Source organism: Pinus tabuliformis, chromosome J (genome assembly GCF_031772625.1).
Source record: "Pinus tabuliformis cultivar Carrire ecotype Pingquan chromosome J, CPIR1, whole genome shotgun sequence".
Classification (NCBI taxonomy): domain Eukaryota; kingdom Viridiplantae; phylum Streptophyta; class Pinopsida; order Pinales; family Pinaceae; genus Pinus; species Pinus tabuliformis.
The window spans coordinates 861,626,558-861,650,862 of record NC_142295.1 but is presented as its reverse complement, the minus strand read 5'-3'; the positions used below and the strand labels follow the sequence as shown (position 1 = coordinate 861,650,862).

The 24,305-nt window shown below is 38.4% G+C and overlaps 1 protein-coding gene across 1 annotated transcript in view; it reads right to left on the bottom strand.

The window, feature by feature from the left end:
- Positions 1-24,305, bottom strand: part of SNX1 (sorting nexin 1) — a 153,463-nt gene that overhangs the window by 28,098 nt on the left and 101,060 nt on the right. Inside the window, exon 5 of the mRNA XM_089378626.1 lies at positions 5,847-5,921. Coding sequence (XP_089234752.1) covers positions 5,847-5,921 — 75 coding nt within the window. The remainder of the gene's footprint in view (positions 1-5,846; positions 5,922-24,305) is intronic.

Sequence of the window (24,305 nt, the reverse complement as noted above, 5' to 3'; positions counted from 1 at the left end):
TACCTTTTTATGATGGCCTTTCGTCATGACATCATCTTCTAACATCAACATCCTACACATGTATGAATCCATCTCGAAAACATACATTACCAAGGTTCTCTTTTTCGAGCACACATATCAGGGCCGACATACCTTCTTCATGGAGATGTCATAGCTAATGCTTCTAGTCAATATCATATGTTCATTCATTATCTTATCTCATAGGTGCATCTTCCCACAAACTCTTATTTCATTTTTCTTCACATATTGCTTCCCTAGGGTCTTTCATACAAAGTTCCTTTATCATAGGAACCATGGTTGCCAACCACCTCATTTTTCATTATGAGTTCATATCATGTCATCATGTAGAAGAGTTCAAGGTACATTGTATTCATACCTTCATGTATCATTCATAAGGAAGAGTCCCTTCTTCTTCAATCATGCTCATGAGATAGAGCATTCAACCATTCTACCTGTAACTATATAATGACATGACTTTATCTATCAAATACATATATACCTCTTCCTTCTTGTGGTCATCTAGACTTCCTTCTAGCAGCTTCTTTACCTTGCTTGAAGATGAAAGTACTTCAACCAACTTAACATGCTACACATCTTTCTCATCATACCATGATCCTTTTAATATGTGGATCCCACACAAGGTGGAATGTAGACTATCTGTGAAACACTTGCTTCTTCTAAGTAGAGGTGGACGTTCTAACAAGGATTCCAATGGAGGATCTTGATGATAGTCATTCCGCAAATGCTTCTTCTTAATGATGATGATGTATGAAGACCTATTCTTTAGACTTTCTAGATGACTTATTCCAACCATATAAATTGTTTACTTTGATTTTCCTTCTACGCTTACAATGAAGATGCAATGAGCTATTGTCCATCTATCATGTCAGATGACTACTACAACCTTATAAACTTCTATTTCGGCTATCCTTCCATGTCTTTATGTTGATGTCATCTCAATCTCTTACATAATGCATCTATCATACTTGAATTGCATTCCATCATGACAACTATCTTTTATAAACTTGAAAAAAACTAAGTGTAGGAGGTTATCTCAGTCATAGTAGAGGTCTTTCACTTGCTCCTTCTTTGTCTTCTTCTTTTCAGGTTCTTCTACTTATGCGGTGACATGGCCTTCATTTCTTTCTTTTCTTTTCTTGTTGTCCTTCTTGAGTTTAGTACAATTCCTCTTGAAGTGCCCATATTCATTACATCCATAGCATTGACTCTTTGACATGTCAAGCTTATTTTTCCAAGGATCAAACTTTCCAAACTTCCCTTAGCCATAGTTGCATATCCTTAAGTTTGTTCACTTGATCCAATATCACTCTTTGCCTTTAACCTAGTTTCTTCAATCTTGCATAATAACCAAAGTTCATTGAATGAAGTGGCTTCCTTTTTCCATAGATACTTGACACAAAGTTGCCCCATTCATCAGGTACTGCATTAAGCACAATGGTGGTCATCTCACGATCAGACGTCACTTCTCCAAGTTCTTATAGTTGTTCTCTAATTCCAAATACCTTCATGAAATATGAGGTTATCCCTTCTTCCCTGGATATTTTCATCTTATATAGCTCAATTCTAAAAGATATGGTTTCACCTACAGTGCTCACAGAAAATAGCTCCACCAATTTTTCATAGGTCTCCTTTGTTGTCTTCAACTTTGCAACATACGGGATGAGAGAATCCTTGGTTGACTCTATGAGAATTCTTTGTGCCCTTATCTCTCCTTTCATGCACTTTGACAATGCTTGAGCTTGCTCTTGAGATGGTTTGGTTATGGAGCCCTTTACATATTCAATAACTTCATTCTCCATGAGAATTGGATCAATTCTCTTCTTCCATGCAAGGTAGTTCAAGGTCCCAACCAATTTATTGTTCTCCTTGCATAATGAAGTGTTTGTAGATTGAGACATAAAAATATAAAATACTTACTTGTCAAGTGAAGATGCTCCTTAATGATGTCTTCAACTTGATCCTTCTTGATGATGTTGACAAATGTGCCTTTTTGATGAAGATGTTTTCCTTCAAGTATGCTTGAAATGTGATCCTTTGTTCAATGAGAGGGAGATCACCTTGATTTCTTTGAAGATGATGGAAATGCTTCTTCTTGCTTCCTTTAGATATATAATGTAGAATGTAGAGGCTTCAAATGATGATTTAAATGTGGAGTCCTTTAAATGGAGGTAGGTCTTTGAGGGTTTCTTCTTCTTGTGATGATGTGATCCTTAAGATGTGATGGATGGTCCTCCTTGATGCTTGATGCCCTTGATGCTTCATAGTTTGTTCCTTTTGATGATAGTCCTTGAGCTCAGTCCTCGTGTATCCTTCTTCAAGCTACCTTTTCCTTCTTCTTGTAGTCACCTTAGCTCTGATGCCATGTTGTGAAATCTAGGGGCAGCTACATTAGGTGATTTCTCTTACTTTGCTAACTAATTGTGATGTTCTTTTACTTAACTTGGTATTCTTGTTGTCGACTTCTTCTTTCACTTGATTATTACTGTGTTTTCTATCATCAAACAATTATCAAACAATGAAGATCAATGAGACAAAAGGACACAAAATGTAGGTTGCAGCTAGGGCCAAAACCTCTCTTCCTGAGAGGAAAACCCACAAGAATTCTTTTCTTCTTACAGAATGTTCAGATGACGAATTCCAAGACCTATGACCCTTGACAAAGAACCCTCCAAGACCAAGTCAACTTCCTTCTTCATGAACTTTCATTACACAGCTTACAGCAACAAACTTCGACCTTCTAGCAACTTTTCTAGCAACTTCGACCCTAGCAACTTCGACCCCGGCAACTTCTATCCCAACAACTTCAGAATTTTGTTGTACATGAGAGAGAGAGAGAGAGACCCAAAAACTTCGACTTCTAGCATCCTTCTTGAACTTCGCTTTCCTTAGGACTTCTTGTTAAGATTGAACTTCTTCTTTTGCTTCTTCATATGTGTTCTGTGTATCCTTCAAATGATGTTGAATGCCTCTTATATATAGGATTTCCAAGGGTATGAATTGCCTCCATGAGGCCGACTTGATCTTTCATGTAGGCCGACTAGGTTGACTTATCTTGGAGGGTCTTTTATGACTCAAATAAATTTCTTTTACATAATACAGGTTGCCCAAAGGGGTCTTATATATTACAATGGCTTAATTGACTCCTAGACTTTATGACAAAGCCCTAGAAGCACTCAATGGGTGCTTGACCTACAAATAAAATAATTCTGTAGCATCAACATGAGGGATGAGTTACTAATATGCAAACTCCCATATCCCATTCTCCACTAACATCAATGCTAACCTCTCCTTCCAAGGACTGTAGTTGGATGCACCCTCCAACTGGTCTTCAAAGTTCAAACCTTGGCCCAATTGCAGCCATCCTTGCAACCTCCAAACCATACATTCGACCCAAAAAAATATAACTGTTGGAAAATAATTATTCTATTGTAACCCTTCTTAGAGTTAATTGTTTTGATAGCCACGTTAATTTTTCAATACCGGATCTAATTTAAATTCCTAGCAAATTAGTTTATGCCCAAAAAATATATTAACCCAGTAAATTATTTTTCTAAAAAACAGTTGAATAAAAATACACTGGTAGTTTAACTTAAATAATTTGCAGCGGAAATTTAAATAGAAAATCAGTCACAAACACAGCAAAATTTCACCCTCCAAATTCTCCTTCACTTTTTATTCCTTGGGAAAATTAAGGGCTCCCTCTAAATTCTCCTTCACTTTTTATTCCACAGGAAAATTAAGGGCTTCCCTTAATAGGGAAAATGACCCTCAGAAACTGCACAAAATACAGCAAAACAGAACTTGAAATTTTTTACCACTTAGAAATCTCGGCCTCCTGAAAGATTCAACCCCTAGAAACTTGGCTTCTCCAACCTATAAATAGGCTTCTTTTCTCCTAGTCCTATATAACCGCCTGCGCATTGGAAGAAACTCGCCCTTCACCTAGGCTGTATGGCCCCCTTGTGCAAGCCTCTGGCTGGGAGTCTCAACTGCCTCTCAAATCTCAATCTTTCTCTCCAAGATCTCAGCCTCCTCCAAATCCTTCTCAATGGAATCTCCTTGTTGCGCACACTTTTCTTTATCTTCGATCTTGAATCTCTAACTCTTGAGAAATCCGCTCTCCCAATGAAATCGATGCATCTTCCAACTCTACCTTAGGCTTCTTTTATAATTTCTTATTGAGCTAGATCTCCTAAGTGATTAGTGGCTAGGATTAGATCCTAAGCCTCACTTAATATCAACTGTAGAGATTAGATCTAATTTATTTCTCATTAAAAAACCTTAGTCCAATAGTCAACATTAATTAATCAATTAATCAATGTGCTTTTCCTAAGTTTGATTTAGAAAAGAGATCATAAAAGTCACTTTACCGAACATGAGCAATAATCTAAAGAAGCTTTTTGGACATCTTCTGTGTGCTTGACATCTAGCCTATGCAGAAGCACTTGTTCGAGCCATCATCATCAACACTAGGACAGTGCACTACTTAAGTTGTTGCACAAAAATATGTGTTGTGCCATTAAAATATGTCAAGTGGATGTATGGCACATGTGGGCATGTACCCACCTTGGCACATGTGGGGTGCACTACTGAAATTGTTGCATTAAAATATATGGAGTGGGTATTTGGCACGAGTGGAAATGTACCTACCTTGGCACATCTGGGGTGCACTACTTGAGTTAGTTAATTGGAGAAACCTGCTTCGCACGAGTTGTCATGTAACCAGCTACCCTTAATACATGTAAGGTGCATTAATTGGTTAGGGTTAAAGAGAACCTTGTCAAGGTGGAGCGTTTTGCTTGTGGACTCATTCTCTTAAATGGGCCTAGTCTACGATTTTTACTTGTAACCCCTCTTCTTACCATAAAGGGGAACGAAGGGTGAATGACTTCTATGTATGTTAGCTAGACTGAAAAGTGCTGTGAGGTGATAGCTAGGGTGTTCTAGTCAAAGTGATTTTCATTATGAGCTTCTGAGAAGTTGATTTTGGTTTATGTAATATTCTTCTGTTGCAGCAGAAAGATATGTGATTGCAGGTGCTTATTCAGTATACTGATCAAATTTTTCCAGATTTGATTTCTATTTACAGCTGGATTGGCATTGCACTGATTTAGCCTTCAGATCTGATTTTTTTAAACTTCTCTTTTCTTAGATATATCATTTGTTTATAGCTGTAATGATTTAACCTCTATACAACAGTGTCTACATTCTTGAAGCTTCCTTACAGTGTTTCATTTTTTCAAGTCCCAAGTTTTGATAGGTGTTTCATAAGTTTTTCAATTCCATTACAGGGTAAGGTTCTAAAGTACAGATCTGTTGTCATGAGGTTAAATTTGAACACCATCAATCCTTGAAACCTGTTCCCTCTTCCCCCTATCCCCTATAAATTTGGGACTACCTTCCATCTGTCCAAGAAACCCATTTTGCCCATCTCCCATTCCCAAACATGCAATGTAACATGGGAACAAAGTATAACACATTCTATGTTGTGAATTATCCATGTGAAGTCAAGCATGTCAGCATGCAATATTTCTACCTTTGAATTGCCCAAGGAAACATGAAATTTTAACATTTTCTTTGCATTTTGTTAACTTATAGTCATAACATAAGGATAACAACATCTAGATATACAATAGGATCATAAAATCACTTAAAAGTGCAACACCAGGACGCAAGTGATGCTAAATCAACCCCGAAATATTTGTAATTCCCACATATGAATAAATTAAGCAAAGTTTGGAGGCATTGCTCAAATTTGATTCCAGACAAGTTTTTACCCCTGTTTTGATATAATTAGCATTGTTTAACATGGTTGTAACGTGTACCTTAAATATTTGCATAAAGTCACTAGGTTTCTTTCCAAAGATGCTGGTTTCCAAAGATCTTACTCGCTCCATTGCCTGCAAAGATCAGTATAAGAAACTTGTCATTGACAAGAATACTCATTTGCAAAATCAAGGGTTTAATTAACTGAATCTCAATATGCAAAAGAATAAAATAAAAATCCATTTTTGAGATCACAACAATGTACATGCACAGGGAGTATATTTCAAGCCAGCAAAATACTCACTCTCTACAATTTACCATTAGTTGGTTTACATTCAGTGTCAAGGTTTTAACATTTTTTTGTGCAAATCACCATTACTACTCTCTATTTCAACCATGCATTATATTTGGTCGCGTGTTAAAGTTTAACATTTTTTTTTTCCAAATTTTCAACTTGAACAATTCCAGGCTTTTGGATATTTGCTCCCATTCACAACTTCCAAGCATAATAGTATTTCCTCCTGAAACTGCCCCTTCCCTTGAAATTTTCTTAGAATCTTTTGGCTTCCCAAACATAATGCCAAATGGGGTAGCCAACAGTAAGTCATTAGGGGATCAATAAGATTTGAATAACTTCCAAGAACCACCTTATATGTCAATTGCCGATTTGCTTTCCCTTGCAGAAAGTGTTTTTTTTCTAGGTATGCCATTGCTTTGTCCGTTTGATAAATAGAATGCATAACAGCCAAATGGTTTTGTTCTAAGCAAAATTTACACATTTTCTTCTGCACTCAAGAAGTTCAATAGAATAACGTTCAGCATCATCTACAATTCAATGTATTTTGTTAAAATCTCAGATTCTGATAATCCTGAGTGTCTATTTTCATTACTGACACAATATCATCATCTTCCTAATAGAAAGTAAACTTTTTGTGCACGTGACAAACTTAACATATGCACAGTATTTGACTTGTATATCTTCAGTCCATGTTTCAAACATGTTTTAAGAGTACCTTATCATGCAATGTGCATTTATGATTTCTTTCGTAAGTTCACGAAGGTGCTCCTAGACATGTTTAAATATATGCATGTCTAAGTTCCTTCTTTCATTAATACAAAGACGATCTACCTCCTTCAAAATTAATCCTCAAAGCCTCGGGAAATATTTAGAAGAGACACTGACTAACCATTTTCTGCTCACAGTCACAAACTTGCAGAAGACTGTTCATAGTTCACTGAGGTGCTCCTAGACACATCTCTATCATTAATACAAAAAGATTTTAACTCCTTCAAAATTGGTCTTAAAGCATAAATTCTTTACAAGAGATGCTGAATAATCATCCTTTTTCTCCTCACACTTGCCAAAACTTGTAGAAGACTATCCATTACCTGGCAATTTTATATATTCTATATCATATATTTCTAATGCATCAGTAATTAAACTGACCTTTAAAGGCTATTAATATTCAAAAGTACCTTGCACATTCCATCTAAAACATAAATGTGGGCACTAAATAAAATAAAACAATCCTGAGAAATAGGGATATATAGACACAAAGGAATTGCCACAACATGAACTAGATTCAAGTGGTATAGATCGCCATTTGTTCATCAAATTACAATAATCAATACAACATGATAACGACATCATACATTCCACAGAATTGCTCTGTGGCATCCAGGATGCATCCTCTACATCCCAAGAACAGGGGGACATTTGTGGCAACCCTCAATGTCCTCATTGCAGGGGTCAGCCAGGGATGTGCCCACTGCTTGGGAAATCTCATGTGAAATAGGGCTATCCTCAGAACATCCTGCAGCAATCTCTTAAAATGGGGGACATCGGTACATCCCCTGATCTCTTGAGAGGATGAAAAGCATCCCTGGTCACACCCCTAAACACCTCCCCCAACCCCCAATACCCCCAGCCCCAAGAAAATCAAAAAACCAAGGTAGGTACCATGGGTATTGTTGACCACACCTTGTCAACAGTCCAAGGAAGCAGAGTACAAAGATGTGAAGAAATTTTTTCAAAGTTCAAAGTCATCAGTTAACACATTTATATCGCTGTAAACCCAATTTTTGCAAGTTATATTGTAAATGATGCTAGCATGACCATTTAAATATGTAACAACACCTAGGTAAGTCTCTGATGTTGGCAACGGATTTCATCCTAAGAAGTTTTTTAACGTTACGAAATTATGTGTGTTTGTAAGCACGGATAATCAACAAAGTTTTTCTTCCAGCTTAAGCCCCAAAGCTAGGGTGGAATTTCTTGACAAGGTCTTAGGTGAGTCCTAGTGTTATATTGAGTCTTTTGTAAAAGTGTGTTTGGGATTAATTTAAGCACATTTGGCTAAATTATTTTATCACAAAGACACTTGGTTTATACTAGATCATATTGAGTCGCAAAATTGGGTAAATTGTGGAGGGTATGAGTCTAAATGTGTTTTCCCCTTTCAAGGGTTGATATTGTAATGATTTGAAATAATAATAAAAAATTAGTGCTAAAATATTTGAGGGTGGAAAAATAATTAATCCCCTCTAGTGTCAATTAATTAATTTTTTTGACTAAATTAAATAAAAATCCTAAGCCAAAAAATTAATTAATTTTGAATTAAAAAATAATTATAGAGAGATTAATTTCTCTCCAAGTGGAAAATAATCAAAAAATTTGTGGGTCAAAGGAAAGTCAATTTTTGGAGGTCTTCCACCAAGGGAAAAATAGATATTTTAAGAAAATTTGAGCCCTTGGACCTTGGTGGTTAAGTCAAAGTCAAATTTTTGAGGAAATTAATCCAAAATATTTATTTTTGGACTGATTAAAAGGGTTTTAGGAAAAATTCGAACTTTTCCTCAAACTCAAAAATTCGATGATGGAGATTAAAAGATCATCAAGTCACTTTCAATGGTCAAGATTATTTTGACAAGGATCAAGCCAACTAGACGTTATTTTCCACTTGAAGGGGATTTTCTATATAAAGAAGTCATTTTGCTTCTATTGGATATTTTTGGATGATGAAATTCTTGAACGTTGGCATTGAGTTGTTGCTCTGCTAGGGAACATTTTGTATCAAAAAAGAAAGACTTTGGGGTTCAGTTCATAGTGTTTTTCTTCCATTGATTGTGGTATGTGTTAGCTATGTATGATCGATATTGAGCTGAATATTGCTAAATAATTGTTATTTCATTTGTCGGTGGTAAGAACATTCTACTGGTGCATGCTATATTAGGAGATCTAATTCACCATATGATCTAATAATTTTCTTGAGAATACTATACAAATTTATAGGTAAGCTAGCCCTTTGTCTCCAAGTTACCAGACTATGGGGAAAAGCTGACTATCTTTGGGCTCTAAGATTTCTTTATGGTAATTGATTTTGCAGAAGGTTTACGGCCAACGTTTATTCTTGGAAATTTGCTCATCCATTGTTATTTATCTAAAATTATTTCTCCAAAAAAAAAAATTGTAAATATTGTATACTTGTAAATAATCTGTAAATTATTTGTAACCCATTTTTTTGCAGCACTTGGGGTTTTATAATTTTTTATATATATTTGGGGTTTGGCATTCTTTGATTCATTTGTACAGGTGAACTTCAAGTTGCTAAAGAAAATTTTGGTTGGGGTTTTGAGGCAGATCTAGACCTAGGAAGGCAAAATCTAGGCTCCAAGCTCAACGTCCAGCCTGAAGAAAAAGTCGTTCAACCTTTTTGCAGTGGATTTGTGGAAGAATTTTTTATTGCAGGGTTTCAAAAAAAAATAGGCTCCAAGGCCTAGTCGTCCTTCATTTTTTCCCTAGTGGCCACATAAGGCCCTTGGCCCTCCTCTTTCCCTTGGTTGTAGCCTTTAAAGGCCTTGGCCCCCTTCCTTGACCTAGTCGTAGGCCTCCAAGGGCCTTGGCCTCCCTCTCTCCCCTTGTCGTGGGCTTGGGGAGCCTCCTAAGTAACCGGATTCGTCCAAACCACCTGTCAAATCTGAATCCTGCGAATTGGATACAATTCGCCATGAATTCGAATCCGAGAACAGGATTCGATGAGCACATCGAATCCAGATTCTGGGATTCGTATTCCAAGAAAATGACTTCCGCGGGTTAAAAAGCACGTTGTTCTTTTTATCATTCACCTTATTTCTCATTTCATTTTGCATAGTTTGAACTATGGGCAAGGAGCTAAGGGATTAGAGCGTTCGGCAAGGAGATTCAAGCACCAGGTAAGTGCATTTCAGCTCCATTTTTTTGCATTTCTTATTCTATTACAGCAGTTTGTATATGATATTTTGTTTACAAATTTGTGCATGTTTTGTTCATTTTTTTTACAATATTCATGGCTCAATCAAAGGTAGCAGTTAGGGGGCAAAGGAAGGGGAAGAATGTCTCCATTGGAGATGCCCCTCCTCCCCAAATATCATCAGAGTCTGTTGCAAGTAATGTTGAGGGAAGAGGAGGAGCTAAAGACAACATTGAGAAATATCCCTTGTGGAAATATGTCACAAGAGAGGATGGGACAAGCACCAAGGGGAAGGGAGGAGGCAATGTGGAATGGAGATGCAACTTTTGTCACATTGCTTTCAAAAGCACATATTTCCGTGTGAAAGGCCATTTGTTGGCTTTACCGGGTTGTGGGATTGGAGCTTGTAAAGCTGTTCCTTTACAAAAGAGGAAAGAAATGGAAAAGGAGTCCACTCTTGGTATGGAAAATGTGGCTGCAAAATCAAGAAAAACCAAGAATGAAGACCCCCTTCCATTTTTGAGGAAAGGCACCACCAAATTTCCATTTGAGAGTTCTATTGGGGGACAAGCAGCAAAAAGAAGAGCAATAACACTTGGTCCAATGGATAAGATTTTTTAAAGGAGAAACGGGAAGAGCTTGATCTCACCATTGCCTTCTTTTCTATCAAAACTTCATATCATTTAATGTTGCACGCTCACCTTTATTTATTGAGATGTGTTGAGCTCTAACTCACAGGTCTCCATCATGGTATGTGCCGCCTGGTTCAGAGAAGCTTAAAACCACATTGTTGACGAAGGCAAAAAAAGAGGTGCAAAAAATGTTTGAGCGTATTGTAGCATCATGGCCAACATCTGGGATTAGCATTGTTTCTGATGGATGGACAGATCTAGCACGACACCCAATCATCAACTTCATGGTGTCTTCCTTGAATGGTCCAGTTTTCTTGAAAGAAGTGGATACACTTGGAGAATACAAGGATGCACAATTTATTGGTGAGTTATTTATTAAAGTTATTGAAGATGTAGGTGTTGATTCTTGTGTGCAAATCATTACAGATAATGCACCTGTTTGCAACGCTGCTGGCATGATTGTGGAAGCTAAATATCCACAAGTGTTTTGGACACCTTGCATTGTCCATTCATTGAACTTAGCACTGAAATCCATTGCTTCTGATGTGCTTTGGATTGGTAACATTATTGAGGATGCACGACATATCCGTAACTTTGTGCAAAATCATACAAATGCCCTCACTATCTACAAGGAGTACACCAATCTATCATTGTTGAAGATTGTTGATACATGGTTTGCCTCTTCATTCATGATGTTGAAGAGGTTGAGGGAGGTCAAGACCGCTCTTGGGTCCATGGTTATTTCTGAGTTTTGGTCTTTTTGGAGAAAGACAGATCAGGTAGCCTCTAAAAGAGTGAAGGACACAATGCTAGATGATGCTTGGTGGGAGAGGGTAGATCTAATTATTCGGATCATGGACCCTATCATTTCTTTGCTTCGATTTGCAGATACAGACAAACCCATCCTAGGATAGGTTTATGAAGGATGGGATTCCATGATTGAGTCTGTGAGGAGCATTAGTCTACAGAGTGAATGCCTCAAGTATGAGACATCACCAGAGGCCTTCTATGACACTATACAGGATACTCTTGTCAGCAGATGGGACAAGAATTGTACACCTTTACATTGTTTGGCTCACTCACTGAACCCAAAATACTACAGCCATGAGTCGCTGAATGGTGGACCTTCCCGCAGATTCCCTCCTCACATGGATGGTGAAATCTCACAGGGGAGGAAAGAGGCATTTAAGCGGGTTTTTCAGGATAGTGCATTGCTTGATGAAGTGGAGGATGCCTTTGCAGAGTTTTCCACTAGCACTGGTCGATTTGCAGGATATGATGTGATTAGAAGCCCTATTCTTGGTGGGCAAATCATGGGGCAACAAGCCCTCCTCTTTAGCAGTTAGCCATGAGGCTCCTCTCTCAGGTGACTTCATCCTCTTATTGCGAGAGGAATTGGAGCACATATGGGAATTTGTATATTGTGAAGAAGAGCAGGCTTGAGCAGTCCAGGGCAGAGACAATGGTGTATGTGCACACCAACCTTCATCTTATTTACAGGCAGAGGGAAGAGTGGTTGAGGGGAAAGACAAAGATGTGGGATGTCTTTCCTGATGATATGGGTCTGGACAGCAGTGTTGAGTTGGCATTGGCCAACATGGATCTCAATGATCCAGTGCTAGAGCATGTTAGATTTGATGACTTAGAGGGGTCATCCTCCACACCAGCAGATGCAGAGGCGACTATGGATACAGGGGAGGAGGAGGATGCAGAGGAGAGCAGTGGTGACCATGATGATGAGGACATTGATGCTAATTCTAATGATGACTCTAAGGATTGATGACTACCTATTGCCTTGAGGCTTGTATACCTGTAGTTGTTTTATATTTTCTATTTCTATTTGCTATTGGCATTGCACCAGCACTAACTATGTAACACATTTTGATTTGATGACTTAATGAGAAAACTACAGTTGTCAGTGTCTTTATCTTACTATCTTGTAGTTGTAAGTTGTCTTTCATTTATGAATTATGAATCATGATTTATGTGACCACTGACATGTATTTGAATTTTGTATGTACTATGCATGCTATAGATGAAGATCTATGTTTGAAATCAATGAATTTGTATCATTAATTAGAATTTGTGTAAGAAATATCTAATTTTTAATATATATATATATATATATAATAAAATAATATATAACGAATCCTACATGTCCTGTTCCGGAGGGTCAACGTGTCCGAATCCGACACTCAAATCCCCAAATCCTATGAATCCCGAATCCCCGTGTCAGGTGACTTAGGGAGCCTCTTTTGCCCCTTGGCCCCCCTTTAAGCCATAGTTGCAGCACTTTTAGGGTTGTTCCCTTGGCCGCTAGCCCTTCTAGGGCTTTTTTCAGCCCCAGCATCAACCTTTCTAGGCTTGACGTCAGCCCTAAAGGGCTTCCATCCCCTTGTTGTGGTCTTCTAAGGCCTCTTCTCCCGCTTTTCTACCCTTGTTTGCCTCCTCTAGCCCTATTTTGGAGTTTTTCCCTAAACCCTAACCCTAATCCAGCCATTATTCAGTCATTGATTTTATTTTCATCTCTAACATTTGGTTTTGCAGCAATTATTTAGAGCTAACTTGGTGGTTGCAGGTTCTCAAGTCCATTGGAAACCTCCCTAGCCATCTACAAGGCCATAAGGCCCCTTGGTTTGCTCTCTAGCCCTCTAATTTCATCATTGTCCTAATTTTAATTTCTGAAGTATTTTATGGCAGCAGTATATTTCAAGGTCAAACACATTCTAAATAAGCCTTAATCCTTCCAAACGGTGCTTCACAACTTCTTTGAATGTGCAAGGCTCAATTTGAACAATGGTGCTCATGGCAGCTAAGTACCCTTGGTACCTAATTGACTTCTTACTTTCACGAAATGTCCCCCTTGGTGCAATATGTATCTCGGCATCTTCAAGAGTGTCCCTAAGCCATGAGGGTCTCCTTTTTGAGGCTCATGGGGAGGTGGATCAATGGGATCCATCGGTTCTTCAGCATCGGGCATCCGCTCATCCTTCGATTCTCCCTGCTTTCCTGTATCTTCTTCTTTGTCCTTCCCTGCAATAGGAAGGTTCCTAATCTTCCCAAGGGCAGCATCTTCATCGAATGAGAGATCATGACTTATTTCCACTTCTCTTTGACCAGGCACATAGATTTTATATGCCTTTGAAGTTTCAATGTAGCCCACAAATGTTTCTTTCTTCCTACAAGCATCCAATTTGCTTCTCTTTTCTTTCGGCACATGAAAATACATGGGGCTGCCAAAAATTCTAAAGTGAGAAATATCAAGTTTCTTACCATTGAAAACTTCTTTCGAAGTCTTGGAGTCCAATGCTTGATGAGGGCATAGGAACTTCGAAAGGCATTGATCATGAAGCATAGCATGGGTGGCTTCTATAATAGAACGATTCTTTCATTCAGCAACTCCATTTTGCTCAGGAGTATATGCGGTAGTAGTCTACCTCTTAATACTAGCTTCTCTACAATAGTCATTGAACTCATTTGGTTCATATTCGGTTCCATTATCGATCCTCAATATTTTGATCTTCTTCCCTATTTGATTTTCGACCAAAGCTTTGAAAGAGCGGAACCATGTGAACACTTTGTCCTTCTTCTTCAAGAAATAAATCCAAGTTTTGCGAGAGAAGCCATCCACAAATATAGCATAATATAAATATCCTCCCAAAGATGTCACGAGCAACATACCAGATAGATCAGAATGAACCAATTGCAAAATATCGATAGTCTTGCTATCACTTGAGGGGAATGGTCCCCTTGTATGTTTTCCTTCGGCACATCCCTGACAAACACCTTCATGTTCTACTTTAAATTCGGGCATACCTATCACCATCTTCCTTGCATCGGGTAGGGCTTTATAATGAAGATGAGCAAACCTTCGGTGCCATAATTTGGATTGAAGAGATGTGTCACAAGACATAGCTCCCAATGGACTTCCTCCAACTTGATATAGGTTGTCAACCTTGAATCCAAGAGTAAATGCTTCTTTGAAATTTCTTTTCCAAACACGTACCTTTCCATCAATGAATGCCACCTTGAATCCTTTGTCCTCCATTGCTGAGATAGATACCAAGTTCTTTAGATCGTGTACATATAGTAATTCTTGTAGATGAATGGTGTTCCCTTGATTCAATTGAAGAGTAACATTCCCAACTCCTTTCACTGGGTAGGTGGCATTGTCTCCAAGAATGATTTTCAAATTCGTATCCTTTTCTATCAAATTTGAAAGAGCTTCCTTATACCCAGTGAAGTGCCTTGAGGCACCACTATCAATCAACCAATTTCCCAAAGTATCCGGAGGAGATGCAGTAGAGAGGGCAGATATAAGATAAAATTATTTTTGCTTGTTATCTACAACATTAGATTCATCATACCTGGAGTTTCTTGATCTTTTGGGAGGTCGACCATTTCCATGTTGAGTAGCGGGAGCATTCCTTTTTCCTTTGTTGTTGAACCTTCCATTCCTTTGATTGTTGTTGCCGCTAAAATTGTTGTGGTTGTTGTTGTCATCATCCCAAGGTGTATCCCTTTTATTAGGACACTCCCTAGCATAGTGGCCAAACTCGTTACAAATGAAGCATCTACCCTTTCTTCCATCTTTGAATCACGGTCTTCCTTGACACTGCTACTTTGAACCTGCATTGTTCTTCTTCTTAGCATGAGCGGAGAATGCAGTAGGATCATTCCTATTTGAAGGCATGTCTCTCTCTACCATCCTTGTTTCTTCTTGATTACATCTAGTCAACAATTCAATAAAACCTGGAATCTGGTTATTGTTGAGGATAGTAGTGTTGAACACATCCCATTCACGAGGGAGACCTCCAAGGGCAATGAGAGTGAGCTCCCTGTCAACAATAACTTCTCCAATTGATAAAAGATCATTTTTTTGCTTTGGTGATCCTCATGAAGTAGGATTGGATATCTTCTCCTCTTCCCTTCTTTATGTCCTTCAACTTGTTCATGAGGAAGAGAACTTGGTTTGCATTGCTAGCTTTAAACATGCTAACCAACTTGTCATACATTTCCTTAGATGTGCCCAAATCGGAGACGTAAGCAACTAAATGCTTATGAATAGAATCCCTGATGATCTTCTTAGCTTTGACTTCACCTTTCTTGTACTTTGTCTTAGTGACAGCTAGTTCAGCAATATTTCCCTACACATAGTCCATAGCATCATGCTCTTCCAAAGTCAAGTCAAGAGACATCTTCCATGCATGATAATCATACTTATCATTGAACTTGTCATTAGATTTGAAGTAAGATGAGGAGGCCATTGAATCTTGTCCTTGACCAACAAATCTCAGTGATTGCTTTTCTCACTCTTGCTTGGGTTTTGTCTTCACCTCAGCTTCAATACCATGTTAATTTTAGACAACAATGGTATGTTCTATGCTTTAGAGCAATTTACTTCAATTTTCTTATTAGCCCAATATCAATTTCCTAATTAGCAAACACATTAACATTGATAGTAAATGCAGATAGAACATAAACAATAAGTAGAAAAGAAGCCAAGACAAGAGGACACAATACTTAGCGGATTCCAGGGAAAAACACCATTGTGGGGAAAACCCTTTGATCAAATCTTCTTATTATTCTTCAAAAGTTCAGCAAAGAGAAAGAGTACATCATACAAAATTTACTTGCCTAATCACTCTAAAACAGTCCAGTCAAACTGCAGTCAACAGGATGCCCTAACCAGAAAGTCAACGTTGGTCAAACCAGCATAAAAACTCCTCCAAATGAGCTCGGTCAAACCCAATCAACTCGGCCTCCAAAGACAGTCTAAATAAGCCCAAAACAGTCCTGAACAATTCGGTCAACGCACAGTCAACCCTACGGTCAACACAGGTCAAACCACTGCAAATACCTTGATTTCTGTGCTAGGAGATACCGCCTAAAGAAATCGGACTTTCTGCCTGAAAAACTCTATCAAAGGTGGAGGTTTGACTCTCGGACACCACTGGTCAACGTTGTTGCAGATGGCCCAAAAACAGACCTAAAATTTCACCCTAAAATTTTCAGTCAATGCATGAAGAAGAAGAGTTGCTCCTTTGTTGTATGAACCAATGAGGAGAGGAGAGAGAAAGATGTGTGTTGAGATGTGTCCAAATGAGGAAAATGCCTCTTCTATTTATACACAACGTTGAGGGTGAAGAGACACGTCTGTTGGGCTTCATGAGCCTACATTAGACTTCAGGCCGACCTTGACAATTTGTCCATAGAAGAAATAAATTCATAATTCCATTTCTGCTTGTCAGAATGAGATGATCTTTAGATCAATCCTACACCTCTCGGAAAGAGGAATCCAATAAAAATATCATGTCCATCATATGAGCTGTCCAAGGTGGAGTTTGGCCCTAGTTTCCAATTTTAACATGAAGGCTACAGTGCAGTAATTGGTAAGGGAATTTGGATCCCTCTGAGTTCCAGGTCACAGTAACAACAAAGGAGTAAGGGACAGCGAGGAAGAGATGAAGGAAAAGTAAAGAGTTGATCTCAGTCAACAGAACTCGGATCTCCTTCTCTGTATTTCGGATGGGCCACATACATGAAATAACAATTTGAATGGCAATATGTTGAAGGGAAATCGGAGGCAACAAGACTAAAGCTCGAATCATAATGGCAGTAATCTATGACGTGAATATAATCACTGTATAGATGCTACCTTGCAGTACCTCTGTCTTAGTGATACATCAAGTACAGTAAGGTATTTTTGATGACATGACAGTTCATTGTCATGAGAAGAGATGATCTCAGTTTATGCTATGAAGAAGGTTGAAGTGGAAGAGAAGACGAGAAGATGGAAAAAGGACGTGTGTCTTGGTCTTGGAGAGGCTACTAGGTCAAGGGTCTTGGTCTTGGTATTCGTCAATTGGAATCTCTATAAGAAGAATTTGTGTGGGTTTTCCTCTCAAAGAGTGAGAGGTTTTGGCCCTGGCTCATAGCCTACATTCTGTCTCTTGTGTATTTATGTTCATGCATTGGTTACTGTTTGATGAAGAAGAACACTAACAATCTAACATGTAGAAGATCATAATTTAATGAAGTAAAAAGAATTCACAAGCAGTCACTAATAGAAGAGAAATCACATAATGCTTATGCCCTAGATTTCTCAACGGAGTTCTCCAGGGTCGAAATCTTCTAAGAGGGTTGAGTTCTAGTGGACCAAATTCCTTGAGGTCAAAATTTCCAAAGGGTCGATTTCCAAGTTCCTACCCAAAAACTATCTCTCATTTCACAATCAAAATATTTTATAAACAGTAGCTATAAATAAAGATCCATTTTACCAAATAAATTAAAATAATAATTTTGTAGCCATATTGAAATTTCATTAATAAGCACATTAAAAGTTAATACTTATAATATAACAAGATTTTTAAACATGGATATTTACCCCCACTTTACCATGGATATTATTAACTTGTAAATAGGCTTTGTTACAATACCATGTGCCAATACCTTTGTTACAATACCACAAACCAATACCATGGCTCATCAATACCACATGACCAAATTTTCCTGAGTAATATAAAGTGAAGGAAGAATGGTGTGGGCAGAATTTTTTGTTGTTGTGTGATTGATTTACCTATTTTTTTATTTCTGTTGCATTTTGATTTCTAAAGTTAAAATACCAATAAATTTATTTTCCAACAGTTTTTGGATTTTATTGAGAAAATTATTTATGGTTATAAAATATTTATTGATGTATAAATAAATCAAATCCAGTATTGGAAATTTGACATATGTATTGTAATTTTCACTTGGTGCAATTTTCAAAAAATTTATTACATTTAAATTTCACCCTTACATGATATACACATGAGCAGAATTTGCATATTTTGTCTCTAATGGTTTGGAATGTTTAAAACATATTTTTTCATTAATGTTTAAATATTTTATGTATTTTCTAATAAATCAAGTCATTGAAATCAGATTGGTCCAAATCAATCTGAGTCCAAATCCAAGTTGACCCATGACAAAGTCCAAGTCCAAGTATGAGTTGACCCTTGACCAATTCTGAGGTTGAGTCCGAGTCTAAGTCCGAGCTGTAGAAAAATTTTGTTTTTTGTGGCCTTAACAGTTTCAAGGCTTTTGTATAAGTTTTCATGCCCATAGCCCCAAATAATTTAGTTGTTGCAAACATCGCGATCAGGATTAAATCAGTAAGGGTCCGAAATCGGGAAAAACGGAGAAAATCGGGAAAAATCAGTAAAAGACGGGAAAAATCGGCAAATACAAAAATATTCATTTTTTTCAATTGTTTTAATATCTAAAGCATCCACAACATAAAATAAATGCATTGACACATAAATATGATAAAAAGAACTAATATATAAGATGTGTAATATCATTTCTAGTGCTACATCACACATAAAGTAAATTATGTCTTGAATACTAAGTCCTGAGTCCCAACTCAACCTCAAAATATCAACAAAAAATATGAAAGTGTATCTCATATCATGAGTCATAATGTCATATACGAAATGAACCAAATAACTAATACTATTGATTTCCTCTGCCCCTCTTGCGAGAAAATGCAAAATCTTTCCATCTAGATGTAGATGGCAGTGGAGTTGGCAGTGGACTCTATTGTGCTCTAGAAGTTGAAGAACTAGGAGCTATAGAAGGTAGACAACGTCCTCTACCGATGACAAGTGTAAGTGGTGTCACCTCCTCCTGTCGCTTCCAATCAGGGGTCGACTCCATGATAGGCCTCTCGGCCTCAACCCTCCATGTACCAGTGGTGTCAATCCCATCCAATGAGATGGCCTCCACATGAGGTGTCCTCTCAAGTTGCAAAACCCGCAATCGAAGATTGTAGTAGACATAGACCATGTCATTAAATCGTTGGGACTCCAACCTATACAAGGGTCATAAATTAATAAATTATAAATAATAAAATGATAATTATAAAAAAAAATATTATTTAATGAATTCAAAAAATTAATTGGAAATTTGGAATATTTTAATTTGTAACCTATTGTGTTTCTTGGTGTGTATTTTTTTAAATACACTCCAGTTGCGCTCACATCCCGAGGAGCTACATGTTTGGCTGAGCACTCGAATGGAAAGCCTTTGGAGATTAGGTACTTTGCCACCATAGCTTCTCCACCATGCATCTACAACAAATAAGATAAACATAAGAAAAGAAAAAAAAAATGAAAGTTGAAGCAAAGTATGAAGTTATGAACTTGAAGAGACGATGAAATTTGAAACAAACTAAAGCTTACCTGGCATTTTAGTCTTCCTATCCACAACAGCCATGTCAAAGCTAAATGTTCCACTTGTCATCCTGTATATCTCCATTTCTTTGGAGATGTTTGCACGTTCTGCTAAAGATGGCACCATCCTCTGAACATAAGTGAAGAATCCATCCATGACCTCAGCATCAAATAAGAAACTACAGGAGTAAGCAAATGCAGGGTTCAAGTAGATCCCTGCATCATGAATAGGACGATGGAGTGTATTGTTCCATCATTCATCAATCACTTCCCATAGGAGTTGTTGTTTCTCAAATCCCTCATCCCCCTTATCATCATAGTAGGTCTGAATGGATTCATTGGCCCTACCCATGGCCTCATACAAGTTGCCCATTGCGGGCTTGTCTCCATCAACTAATCGAAGAACTTTTACTAAAGGTTCAGTAATGCTACACATCTCTTTCTCTCCCACCCATAAGCTTTCTTGGTATGGAACTACCCTGCATATGGCCTCTCCCTCTAGTTTGCGGCTAAATGCCAAAGCACGCCACTCCTCTGAAAGAAACATTCTCTTCACATCCCACATAGAATTTAAGAGGGATTGTGGAGATATGAAACTGGTGGCAAACCGTGTAATGCCAGGGCACACCAACTCCTTGTTGTTAGTGAATGTTCTCATCAAATGAAGTAAAGATGCATAATTATATATAAATTTTATAATGTTTTTTGATGACTCAACAATATCCTTGACAAAAGGAATTTTTCCTATGTCCTCCAACCTCAAATCAATATAGTGTGCAGCACAAGGTGTCCAAGATAATGTAAGATGCATCTCCATAAGCATCTTGCCAGCAGCAACATAATTTGCAGCATTGTCTGTTATGACTTGGACAACAGGTTGTGGACCCACCTCCAGAATGGACACATCCAACAAATCACATAATAACCATGCATCTTTGATATGTGCAGATGCATCAACAAATTTCATAAACATTGTCCCCCTAGGAAAATTAACAAAGAAGTTAATAAGGCTTATACCCTTTTGATCGGTCCAACCATCTGACATCACAGTGCATCCTCTGTGCGCCCATGATGCCCTAAACCCCTCCAATCTCTTAGTGCAGTCAACCTTTTCATGTTCAAGAATGCACCCTCTAAAGTCATCATAAGAAGGGACTTTGTACCCTGGGCCAACAATAGCAATAGCATAAACCGCGAGCTAGAAAAATGGATTGTTTCTTGCAACACTGAAAGGAATATCACTCCAAAGAAGAAACTTGCCCAGCAACTTGTTAGCTTCTTCTTTCTCCCTTTTTTTAATAACTGAAAAGATAGATGGTTGTTAACCAAGTGTGGTTCTAGGAACAAAAAATGATGAGGCAACTACAGGGTTGGCTGTAGATGTTGATGTTGAAGTAGAACTAGTACCACTCTCATGTTTACCTCCCAATCCTGACACTCTACTCCCTGCTAGTTGACTCTTCAAAGCTGACTTGGACAATTTGGTTTGGTCTATTTCTTCCAATTTGGAACCTTCTTGTTGTGTGCTCCTCCTTTCTCTGCAAACAAACTGTTAATTTTAGATAACAATGGTATGTTTTATGCTTAAGAGCAATTTACTTCAATTTTTCTTATTAGCCCAATATCAATTTCCAGATTAGCAATCACATTAACATGATAGTAAATGTAGATAGAACATAAATAAAAAGCAGAAGACGAGCCTAGACAAGAGGACACAATATTTGGCGAATCCTAGGGAAAACCCCAATGTGGGGAAACCCTTTGATTAAGTCTTCTTATTATTCTTCAAAAGTTCAGCACAGAGAGAGTACAATATAAAAAAATTACTTGCCCAAGTAAAGTCAAATCTGTCCTGTCAAACTACAGTCAACAAGATGCCCTAACCAGAAAGTCAATGTTGGTCAAATCAACAAAATTATTCCTCCAAATCAGCTCGGTCAAACCTAGTCAATTTGGCCTCCAAAAACAATCCAAATCAGCCCAAAAGAATCCTGAAGAAATCGGTCAAACTTGCTCAACGCACGGTCAAACCTGTTGTCAAACTTGTTGTAGTCAACGTTGGTATACATCACAGAAAATCTCGGTTTCTGTGCCCAAATATGTGGCCTGCCCAAACAGAAATATTCCCACAAAAATTGCAATCAAACGAAATCACACACTGCCTAGTCAAAGCTGACTGCAACTTGGCCAACGCAAAACTCAGAAAACCCTAGTCAAACTTTCGCATGTGTGGAGGAGAAGAAGGTTGCCTGAAATTTGTACGACCCATTCAGATGAGGAGAGAGAGAGATATGTGTGTGATGATGAATGTCCAAATGACGTAGATGCTCCTTCTATTTATATGCAACGTTGCAGGTGAAGAGACATGACTTTTGGGCTTTTGAGCCTACATTAGATTGTTGGCCGACCTTGACAATTTGTCCATAGAAGACATAAATTCATAATTCCATTTATACATGTCAAAATGAGATGATCTTTAGATCAATCCTACACCTCTGGAAAAGAGGAATCCAACAAAAATATCATCTCCAGCATATGAGTTGTCCAAGGTGGAGTTTGGTCCTAGTTGCCAAATTTAATACTCCCTCTCAACTAGGGAGAACTCCACCTCCCAAACCCTCTAACAATCTGTACCATCCCTGTCATCCCTGCGCTGCTTTGCTGAATTATGAAGAAATAATGAAGAAGAAATGATTGAGTGTATTATACCACTCTCCACTAACCCGAAGTCAGTCTCCATTGATCCCCGAGACCCAGATCAATATCAGACATCCTAACATAGGGAGTATAGTAGTACATGATGCATCCATCGGTAGTACTATGGTCCCTATACTCATTTCCCAACTCATTGGCCAGATGAGAGGTACTTCCCATGAGTCCTGGACTACATGGGTAGGATGTATCGACAAGAGAAGGTGAACCACTCATCTTGCTCATATGCCATAGGAGAAGGTGAACAACCCATCCTATGAGCATATCAACCATCATGGGTATCACATGGAAAGGTGAACCACTCACCCTGTACACAACGCACCACTAGGGAAGGTGAACCACTCACCCTATGGTCGCTCATCGCTCCAAGAAGTACACAAAGCCCCCCGGAGCTCCCAAAGCTCAATATCCAACTCAAACGGGACCCTCATAAGAGGGTCTCTCCACGATTCCAAGTCGTTCACGGAAGGTTAAGAACTTGACCTTATCGAGGGGATTCATAAGAATATCTGCAACCTGATCATCATTCCCAATGTGACGGATCCTTATTGCTCCCCGTTGTACCATATCTCGGATAAAGTGGTACCTGATATTAATATGCTTGGAGCAGTCATGAAACACGAGATTCTCAAAAAGACGAATCCCACTTTGGTTATCACAAAAGATCACGGTGGTATCCAGCATATGTCCAAACAACTCACTAAAGAGTTTCCTCAACCAAACAGCTTCACAGGAGGCCATACTAGCAGCAATATATTCACCCTCGGCGGTGCTCAAAGTAACCAATTTCTGCTTCCTACTCATTCAGGATATTGAAGCAGAACCTAGAGAGAAGTAACATCCTAATGTACTCTTACGATCCACCACACTGCCAACCCAATCAGCATCAGAATAACCATGGAACCTCACATTCCCGACAGTGTATCTCAGTTCATAGGTGATTTTGCCCGGAAGATATCTCAGAAGATTCTTGGCAGCAATCCAAAGTATGTGATGAGGGTCGACCCTAAATTGACTCAATGTATTCACTACAAAGCATATGTTTGGACAGGAGTTCACCAAGAACATCAAGGCCCCCACGAGTTGACGATACTCAGAAGGATTTCCCAAATCAAGCCCAACAACACTTCCGCATAACTTCTTGAAGTTAAGTTCCATCAAAGAAATCATGGACTTACAATCCACCATCCCAAATCTTTCAAGAAGCTTCACAATGTATTTTCCTTGGGAAAGGAAAACGTCACCTGACTTTTGCCAAACCTCCAACCCTAGGAAATAATGCATCAGTCCTAGGTCCTTCATCTCGAACTCGGAAGCCAACTCCCTCTTGCATTGATGAATGAGATGGTCTGCAACTATCAGAAAGAGATCGTCCACATAAAGTACCAAGATGAGAGGTCAATCATTCTCAACCTTAGAGTAAAGGTTCGGATCAGCTTCACTACTTGTAAATCCCATCTTCATCAGATAGCTCTCGATCTTCTCATACCAAGCCCGAGGAGCTTGCTTCAACCCATAGAGGGATTTCTTGAACCTGCATACATGTGACTTATGATCTTGAACTTTGAACCCCTCTAGTTGTTCTACATAGACTTCCTCCTTAATTGAACCATGTGAGACGGTGGTTTGACATCAATCTAGTGTAGGTTCCATCTTTGTGAGGCAGCAATGGCTATAATTGAACGAATGGTGGTATATCGGGCAACTGGTGCAAATATCTCATCGTAGTC